This window comes from Haliotis rubra, unplaced genomic scaffold (assembly GCF_003918875.1).
Source record: "Haliotis rubra isolate DU_JTF1 unplaced genomic scaffold, ASM391887v1 Scf979, whole genome shotgun sequence".
In the NCBI taxonomy this organism is placed as follows: domain Eukaryota; kingdom Metazoa; phylum Mollusca; class Gastropoda; order Lepetellida; family Haliotidae; genus Haliotis; species Haliotis rubra.
Genome location: NW_025767722.1, coordinates 131791 through 140943, shown reverse-complemented (window position 1 = coordinate 140943; position 9153 = coordinate 131791). Strand labels below are relative to the sequence as shown.

The 9153-nt window shown below is 42.0% G+C and overlaps 1 protein-coding gene across 1 annotated transcript; it reads left to right on the top strand.

Annotated features, from left to right (window-relative positions):
• The first annotated feature begins 1664 nt into the window (after positions 1-1664).
• LOC124265419 lies at positions 1665-5929 on the top strand. The gene is made up of 5 exons (XM_046700212.1): positions 1665-1806; positions 2428-2505; positions 3350-3412; positions 4182-4361; positions 5478-5929. Exons 1-5 carry the CDS (start codon positions 1720-1722, stop codon positions 5709-5711), a joined length of 642 nt encoding a protein of 213 aa, XP_046556168.1. The 5' UTR covers positions 1665-1719; the 3' UTR covers positions 5712-5929.
• The last annotated feature ends 3224 nt before the right edge of the window (positions 5930-9153 follow it).

Below are 9153 nucleotides of genomic sequence, written 5' to 3'. Positions count from 1 at the left end.
CCCTGTAGCTATTGTTCCCTGTAGCTGTTTTTCCCTCTAGCTATTATTCCCTGTAGCTATTGTTCCCTGTAGCTATTGTTCCCTGTAGCTGTTGTTCCCTGTAGCTATTATTCCCTGTAGCTGTTGTTACCTGTAGCTGTTGTTCCCTGTAGCTATTGTTCCCTGTAGCTATTGTTCCCTGTAGCTATTATTCCCTGTAGCTATTGTTCCCTGTAGCTATTATTCCCTGTAGCTGTTGTTCCCTGTAGCTATTATTCCCTGTAGCTGTTGTTCCCTGTAGCTATTGTTCCCTGTAGCTATTATTCCCTGTAGCTGTTGTTCCCTGTAGCTATTGTTCCCTGTAGCTATTGTTCCCTGTAGCTATTATTCCCTGTAGCTATTGTTCCCTGTAGCTGTTGTTCCCTGTAGCTATTATTCCCTGTAGCTATTGTTCCCTGTAGCTGTTGTTCCCTGTAGCTATTGTTCCCTGTAGCTATTGTTCCCTGTAGCTATTGTTCCCTGTAGCTATTATTCCCTGTAGCTATTGTTCCCTGTAGCTATGATTCCCTGTAGCTATTACTCCCTGTAGCTGTTGTTCCCTGTAGCTGTTGTTCCCTGTAGCTATTGTTCCCTGTAGCTATTGTTCCCTGTAGCTATTATTCCCTGTAGCTATTGTTCCCTGTAGCTATTGTTCCCTGTAGCTATTCTTCCATGTAGCTATTGTTCCCTGTAGCTGTTGTTCCCTGTAGCTATTATTCCCTGTAGCTATTATTCCCTGTAGCTGTTGTTCCCTGTAGCTATTGTTCCCTGTAGCTATTGTTCCCTGTAGCTGTTGTTCCCTGTAGCTATTGTTCCATGTAGCTGTTGTTCCCTGTAGCTGTTGTTCCCTGTAGCTATTATTCCCTGTAGCTGTTTTTCCCTGTAGCTATTGTTCCCTGTAGCTATTATTCCCTGTTGCTGTTGTTCCCTGTAGCTATTGTTCCGTGTAGCTATTATTCCCTGTAGCTGTTGTTCCCTGTAGCTATTATTCCCTGTAGCTGTTGTTCCCTGTAGCTATTGTTCCCTGTAGCTATTACTCCCTGTAGCTGTTGTTCCCTGTAGCTATTGTTCCCTGTAGCTATTGTTCCCTGTAGCTATTGTTCCCTGTAGCTGTTGTTCCCTGCAGCTATTGTTCCCTGTAGCTATTGTTCCCTGTAGCTGTCTTTCCCTGTAGGCATAAGTAGTCCTATGCCATGGGGGTGCCTCTATTCAGATAATTAATCTCGAATTATTTCCCGTAGTTAATTTGGGATGCAGTTCAAATTGGATGTAGTTCTTAAAGGAGTAAACCGGTGCTGATCAGGACGAATCTGGCGTCTATCCTCTCCCGAACTCACTTTATCATGGCACATCTAAGGGACGTAACTGTGTACTGTATTTCCTGCCCCTAGTACAACTAACCATCTCAAAAATGCGATCAGTGATAATAAATGTATATTTAAACATATTTCAATAAAATAAAATTGAAACCTCAATGCTACAGATCGATATCCCAGTGAACAGTCCGTCAGTACATTTAAGCAATGTCATGGCGAGTTATAATTGATCTACCTCACGACTAGCTCAACAATGCATCAGTATTTCAATATCACATTGTTGTGTAAAATGCACATATGCAGGTAGGAGAAGGAATCGATATAATATTAAACGGAACATTTAGGCCAGTTATGTTATCATTGATCCTCGTCTTATCAACACAGCATGTTGGAATGGCGATACCTAGCGTTCGTGTTATGGACAGGAGTCTATGGACATTTTAATGTCCCTAGAAATATCAACACCACTGATGTAAGTATATACATTAGATTGTATATATCATGTGTATAATTTGTGATAAACATACAAGACACGTTTGAATATGAAACAGTGACTTCGATGATTTTACAATGTGTAATTACATGTACAATTTATGCGAATATACTTTTGCCTGATCACAACACATATTCTGTTGTGTTGTAAAAAGTGCCACTTTAAAGGGAGGGAGGTACGGGTGAGAGAATGCGAGTGGGAGGTGGGTGGGAAGGAGGGACAAGAGAGAGGGAACGAGGGAAAGAGGGGGGAGAGGGAGAAAGAGGGGAGTGAGGCGAGCGAGAGAGGGGAGGAAGTGGAGAGAGAGAGGAAGAGAAGGAGAGGGAGGAGAGGAGAGGGGAAAGCTAGAGGAAGAGAGAGTTAAGAGAGGGGAGTGGGAGAGGGAGGAGAGGCGAGCGAGAGTGGAGAGGAAGTAGAGGGTGGGGAGGTGAGCGAAAGAGGAGAGAAGTAGAGAGAGGGAGGAAGAGGAAGAGAGAGAGAGAGAGAGAGAGAGAGAGAGAGAGAGAGAGAGAGAGAGAGAGAGAGAGAGAGAGAGAGAGAGAGAGAGAGAGAGAGAGATGATTTGGCCTTTGTCTTGCAACTCTGTGTCACGTGTTTCAGCATATGTACGTGTTCCATGAAACGATCCAAGCAGACAACGACGCAGTTGCGCATGAATACACATTGACTTTACCCAAGGTGAGACCCTCGTTAAAACTACACGAGTCATCCTACATACTTTCATCATGGTGGATACCACACGTCAGAAGTGAAAACAATAGTCATTATGTAAAGATGATATTCTGTTGAATGAAAATCTGACTCGTGTAATAAATATTTTTAATACCCATATGGTGAAACATAACCAGTGTCATATATATCATATGTGCACATGTGCGCATATCACTTTTGCCTAGCTACCATTGTTTCTGTATTTCGTCGTCTGTAACGTGACTGACGTCATTAAACAATTGAACGTTACGTCAATGAAGAGGGCTGTCACACCTGCTTACCATGTTTTACAGCATAAATGTACATGAATACAATAGATAATAAAGAAATTATTACACTCTGGCAAGTGTGTCATATGACTTATACGAAACTCTTGCAAAGTTATGTATTGTAATTCATAATACACTTGCTCGTGTAATAATCTCTACACAGTACATGACGCCATATAAACACGATCCATTCTAACAGTGACGTCATCGTGTTGTGACGTCACACGCGGATGCTACATATTATAGTCTCGAGAAATGCTTTATGTTTGAGTTTTTCTATGGAAAAAGATTTTGTTATACACCCAGTGTTGGTAGTCCCGTGGCAGAAGTGTTTGCTCATTTCCAATTGCTGAAAACGGCGTAAAACCATACTCATTCCTTGAGTGAATATGAAGAGTAGTGCCATATACCACGGCTCGTCAGCTTAATGGGGAAGGAACGCAAGACGTGATGAAGGTCTCAGATGTTTGCAACTGGACGAAGAAATGGTACAATTTCGTCTAATGTGATATTGGTATTCCAATGATATGTTATTTCTACAGGGTCACAAACTGGATCTATTGTTGTTCGATGCCTCGAAGGCCAATTTGACAGCACAAGGTCTGGTAAGTTGAAAAAAGGCGAAATTTTAGTTTGTCTAATCTTGACAACATCGTATGTGGCTAGTGGTCAAAAGCGTCTCATGTGGAATTATTCCAGATTGGTGGTTACTATACCTGGCATTTCATGCACTTTTTGTCCCGAACCTTCAGTGCAGACTGAATCATCTGGCAGCTTTGATTGGGTGATTTTGTGTTTTTTAAATGAACATCCATCCAGTAATTAAAACTGACCATATTTTAAAATATTCAGTGCTGTCTTTTTCTACATGATGACGTCTACTGAATGTGACCACTGGTATTTTCAAGCAGTTGACATTTTGTGCGGAACTGGGGATGGTCTGTTTAGCTTCCTGTACTCGGAAAAAGAGCTGCCTGAGGTGTTCATATTTTATATTTGTATTGCGTCTTTAAGGACAGACTATGCACACATATACATGTAATAGCTATTGATAGCTTAGTTACGTTTTTAAAAAATAACTTTGCTATGGAAGTCAGTGGAAAATATTTGATTTTGTGTAACCTCACAAGCATTCGCTCGTCAGCAGAAATCCCAGATCAGTTCACCACCATGTCCGACCAACTCGTGTTATTCCGGGACACGCCGCATGATGTTTACGGAAAGTGTCGAGTGGTGACGAATGATGCAGAACATGCCTGCAATATGTTGTCTGTTGTCGGTTTTCAGTGAACATTATTAAATACAACGTAAACGCTATCTCACTCATTCACTCACTCACTCACGCACTATAATGAAACCAACCCTCTGTTTCAGTCTTGTGAAGATTTACGGGCTGAGGCGACATGGAGCCACACAGTGGAGCCACCTCGTGGACGCTGCGACTACAACACGGACGGCCAGTACGGAGAGTTATACAAGTGTTCGGGCACATTTTCGTCTTTTGGAAACGATAAAAAGCTTTACACATTAGCAATATGCAGCCATAATAATAATGTAAGTAAACTTTTACCGATATATATACTCATGCCAATAATGGTTGTCACCCTCCCCACCCCAACCCCCACCCCATCCCACACCCCTCTCAAATAAAAAAAATTGAAGGGGTGACAACCATTATTGGCATGAGTATATAATAACCGAGAAACATTGGCATGAAACTGATATTCCGTAGCTGAAAGTAGTGATAGATATTATTCCGCGTATTTCTGTGTCTCGTTTTTGTAAAAGAATATTGTTTTATAAATTTATAGTTATGATTTGGACCTTTACCCAGAATTCAAACCAAAGTAACGCTAAATTTATTATTTTATTATGTTTATTCTTTTTTCCAATGCAACCATTTTTTGACAATTATAATTTCACTTCCACATTCTAGTCCACTGTCTGCAGTGTAATTGATGTACAAGTTAAATATGGAACTTCTCTAGTCACATTCACCCGTCAGTAACCCATGCTTATCGTAAGAAGCGACTAACGGGATCGGGTGGTCAGGCTCGCTGGCTTGGTTGACACATGCCATCGGTTCCCAATTGCGCAGATCGATGCTCATGCTGCTGATCACTGGATTGTTTGGTCCAGACTCGAATATTTACAGACCGCCGCCATATAGCTGGAATATTGCTGAGTGCGGCGTAAAACTAAACTCACTCACTCACTCTAGTCACATTCGGGTGAAACATAAACTGATGTGGAATGTGACACATTGATCACGTGGAAGTCGTCAAACCGAGAACAATGTCAATATTTGTAAATGTTTTCAAACGTGAGCATAGATCTATATATTGATGAATATTTGTTTGCTTGGGATTATTATATGTTTGTTTAACGCCGCTTTCAGCACCATTCATGGTATGGTTTTTAATCCAGTACAAATCACTACTGAGTCAGCAAGGAGTCTGTGTCTTTAGATATCATCAATAATAACTTTCCTTAAAATTCAGAGTGAAATTAAAACGATTAAAAAATATAGTCAAGAAACTGTACTTCTCTTCGCTCCGTCCGTGTGCGTGTGTGTGCGTGCGCGTGCCTGCGTGTGAAGAATGTTCTAGTCCGTATTTATACAAAAGCTCGTTGTTTCTTTCATCACATGTCCGCTTCTCTCTTACACAGGGCATAAGAGTCACTGACTTCGAGTTACTGACGGAAGACAAGAAAGAACACTATGACGTCATGGTGATAGGGATATTATTGGGATCCATATTTCTACTGCTGTTGGTTTTCTTCCTGGTGTTTTTCGCCATGCGTAAATGTTCGTCGGTTGTCCTGTACCATCCTGAAAAGAAGAAGTGCCAGATCAGCAGCCACACAAAGATACCACCTGGTCAGACAGAAACGGAGGCGTGATCACGACAGTGTGGCGTTGTGTTGTTCACTGGGATTTTAAAAACACTGGTACTACTACAACCTCTACGACTACTGCTGCAGCTGCTGCTCAAACAACAACATCTGTTGTAGTAGTACAAAACAACAGCAGCTGTTGTTGTTAATGTTGTCAGTACTATTATACCCGTGAAGGTCCGGGTTAGAATATTGATCTTCAGTAACCCATGCTTTACGTAAGAGGCGACTAACGGGGTCGGGTGGTCAGGCTCACTGACTTGGTTGACACATGTCATCGATTCCCTAATGCGTTGTCCGATGCTGTTGATCACTGGATTGTCTGGTCCAGACTCGATTACTTACATACCGCCGCCATATAGCTAGAATATTGCTGAGTGCAGCGTAAAACTAAAGTCACTCACTAACTCAGTAGTATCACTGCTGCTGGGGGAACTACGACACCAGTTCCTTAGGCGAGCTAGGATCTTATCACAAATTCGTCCGGATGATGTTGTCTATTTTTTTCAGTACCTATTCTGCGGCCTTGGGGTAGCCTAGTGGTTAAAGCGTTCGCTCGTCACGCCGAAGTGTTAGTTTAGTGTTATGCTGCTTTTAGCAATACTCTAGCAATATCATGGTGGGGGCACCAGAAATGGGCTTCACACAATGTACCCATGTGGGGAATCGAACCCGGGTCTTCGGCATGACCAGCGAACGCTAGAAAAACTATGCTACTTCATCGCCCCTCTTTCAACCTAAATACAACCATGAACAGAAGTGGAAATTTTAACTATAAATTGTATATTAATTTTTACATACTTATCCCATCTCACGGTACATGAACAGGAGCGATTTTGTTATGGGCAGACAACGTGGTATTGCAATGGGTGAGACGTTTTGGTGGAGATGCTAACACATGTTTGATAAAGGTGTTAACACCTCCACCGACACGTCACTATTGCAATAAAGAAGTTGTCTGTCCACAAGAGTGAGTGAGTGAGTTTAGTTTTACGCCGCACTCAGCTGTCCACAAGAAGTGTTCCTGTTCTATTCTCGTGTTTTTCAACAAAATGGTAAACGTCCGAGCCTTGCCACCACGTGGGCTTCCATCCAACATTAGACTGACACTGATGAGGCCAAACAAAACCTAAACCCATCTCACTCAAATAAAGGTACGCCAGGTACTGTCATCATGAATTACTTCTTTTTCCAATAAAACATATTTTTTCATAAACATACCTGTTCCTTCTGATTGCGTGAAGACGTGAAATTACTTCCTTTAAATGTTCTTACTTGTAATTTATTTACATTGGAACGGCCAATGTGACTTGTAATTTACTTGCATTGAATTTAAGACCAATCAATGAATAGCATGAGACAATATTATGTACATACATACAGGTATAGACGGCGCAACGTCAACACGGATAAATGATTGCTTCCATGCCATTGGTTTCTGTAACTAATATGATCTTCATCAGTAACTTAAGATCTTCATCGCTCTGGGAGGTGACTCGTTTATGGGTTCTGTACTTAGGAACGTCTTCACATACTCTGAATTTGATGAATCCCCGTGATGTTGGCTCGGATCTTATGTCAAGTTTGGATCTTATGTCAAGAGACTGTTCCACAGAAGGGGTCCTGCACGTTCAAAATCTTCATCAGGTTGCTTATGATCTTATGATCTTCATCAGGTTGCTTATGATCTTCAAAAGAACGGTCACCAAACATTTTTGTACGGGAGGAGGGTACAGCTAGGAGAGACTTGACACATGAGCGCAGTGTCCTAGGTGGGTGGTATCTGGTCAGCAGACTGCTGAGGTAATCTGGTGCTTTGTTATGGAGGGACAGGAACACCAATACAAGTATCTTGTACTGTATCCAGTAGTGCACTGGCAGCCAGTGTAGGTCCTGCAGGACTGGTTGTATGTGGTCGAATTTCCTCTTCCTGCGGACAACTCTTGCTGCGGTGTGCTGCACTTGTTGCAGTTTCTTGATCAGGTAGCTGGGCAGCCCGAAGAGGAGGGAGTTGCAGTAGTCCAGGCGAGATGTTACGTGAGCCTGGACGAGTGAGATGGTTACATACTGGTCGTGGAACCGCCTTTTTAGCCCAGTATTCCTGATGTGGAAATAGGCTCGTCTGCAGACTCAAGACTGAGACTGCTGTCAAAGATCACGCCCACCATTCGAGCTTGTTTGCTGATTTCAATTTCACAGTCTCCAATGTGAAAAGATGGTAGATGGTACCGTCGATGTAGATGTTTTGGGCCGATAGTCATCAGATACTTGTGTGACAGTATCCAAGTATGTAACATATGTTATATTTGGGATTACACTTTCTAAGTAAAGTACAAATTCTAGTACTTTTTTTGAGTTGAGCCCCATCCGGGATGCGAACCCACACCCAAGTATCCAAGTATGTCTGAATTCAGTCATAGATCATCATGGCAAGCATAGTTGGTTTAAAACGTATTACGGATTTCTAATGTCCTAAATTAATTCCATATTCTGGAGGGCAATAACGAGTTATAATCCCTATTGAGATCCTAGTATGACGAAGAGGGAGTAAAGCTCTTGTACCTTCAGCAATAAACTGACAGCGAGGTTAGGTCCCTGGAAGATGGTATCGAACAATCGTGGGTTCTAAATATGATGTGTAACAACCATAACCTTACAAAACATGAAATATTGATATACTCCTCAATCATTGGATGGTCTATGGCTATGTGCCAGCTGGTGATATAGACATGCCGACATCGTTATAGTGAATGGCTCAGTAAACACGTGCAGCATTCTGAATGATGAACTAGATAGCAGGTTGAACCTCGCTCAGTGACAGCTAGCTCTGTGTCAGCTCTTAGAAACCGGTTGGTCTGAAGACATATTTTCCCCATTTTAATTCGTCATTTATTATTATTATTATTATTTATTATTGATATAATATTACGCAGAGGGTTTTGTTTTAATAGGGTTTATTTCCCCTAACGGAATTTTTCAGGACATTTAACATGCCCACCTAACTATGTATTGATGCAGAACTAGGAATATATTACATAACGCCCAATAATCAATACACTGCTTAAACTGCGTTCACTTCATGCTACGATCACCTACTGGGCCGAGATTTTCGAAGCTCTCTTAGCTCTAAGATAGTCGTAAGTTACTGTTAATGTATGGCACTTACGACTATCTTAGCGCTAAGAGAGCTTCGAAAATCTGGGCCCTGGTCTTCAGCAACCCATGCTTGTCGCTAAGAGGCGACTAACGGGATCGGGTGGTCCGGTTATGACACGCTGACTTGGTTGACAGATGTCATCGTATCCCAACTGTGCAGATTGTTGCTCAGGATGTCATATACTGGACTATCTGATCTAGACTCGACTATACACAGACCGCTATCACATTGCTGGAATATTGTTGAGTGAGGCATTAAGCAAACATCAAAACGACCCCTCTCCCCCCACCC

What these genes read in the sequence shown, in the direction of transcription:
- LOC124265419 (XM_046700212.1), top strand. Translation starts at nt 1,720, where the DNA reads ATGTTGGAATGGCGATACCTAGCGTTCGTGTTATGGACAGGAGTCTAT. An exon ending in ACACATTGACTTTACCCAAG is followed by an intron (nt 2,506 to 3,349) that starts GTGAGACCCTCG and finishes TTATTTCTACAG; the next exon opens with GGTCACAAACTGGATCTATT. An exon ending in TATGCAGCCATAATAATAAT is followed by an intron (nt 4,362 to 5,477) that starts GTAAGTAAACTT and finishes TCTCTTACACAG; the next exon opens with GGCATAAGAGTCACTGACTT.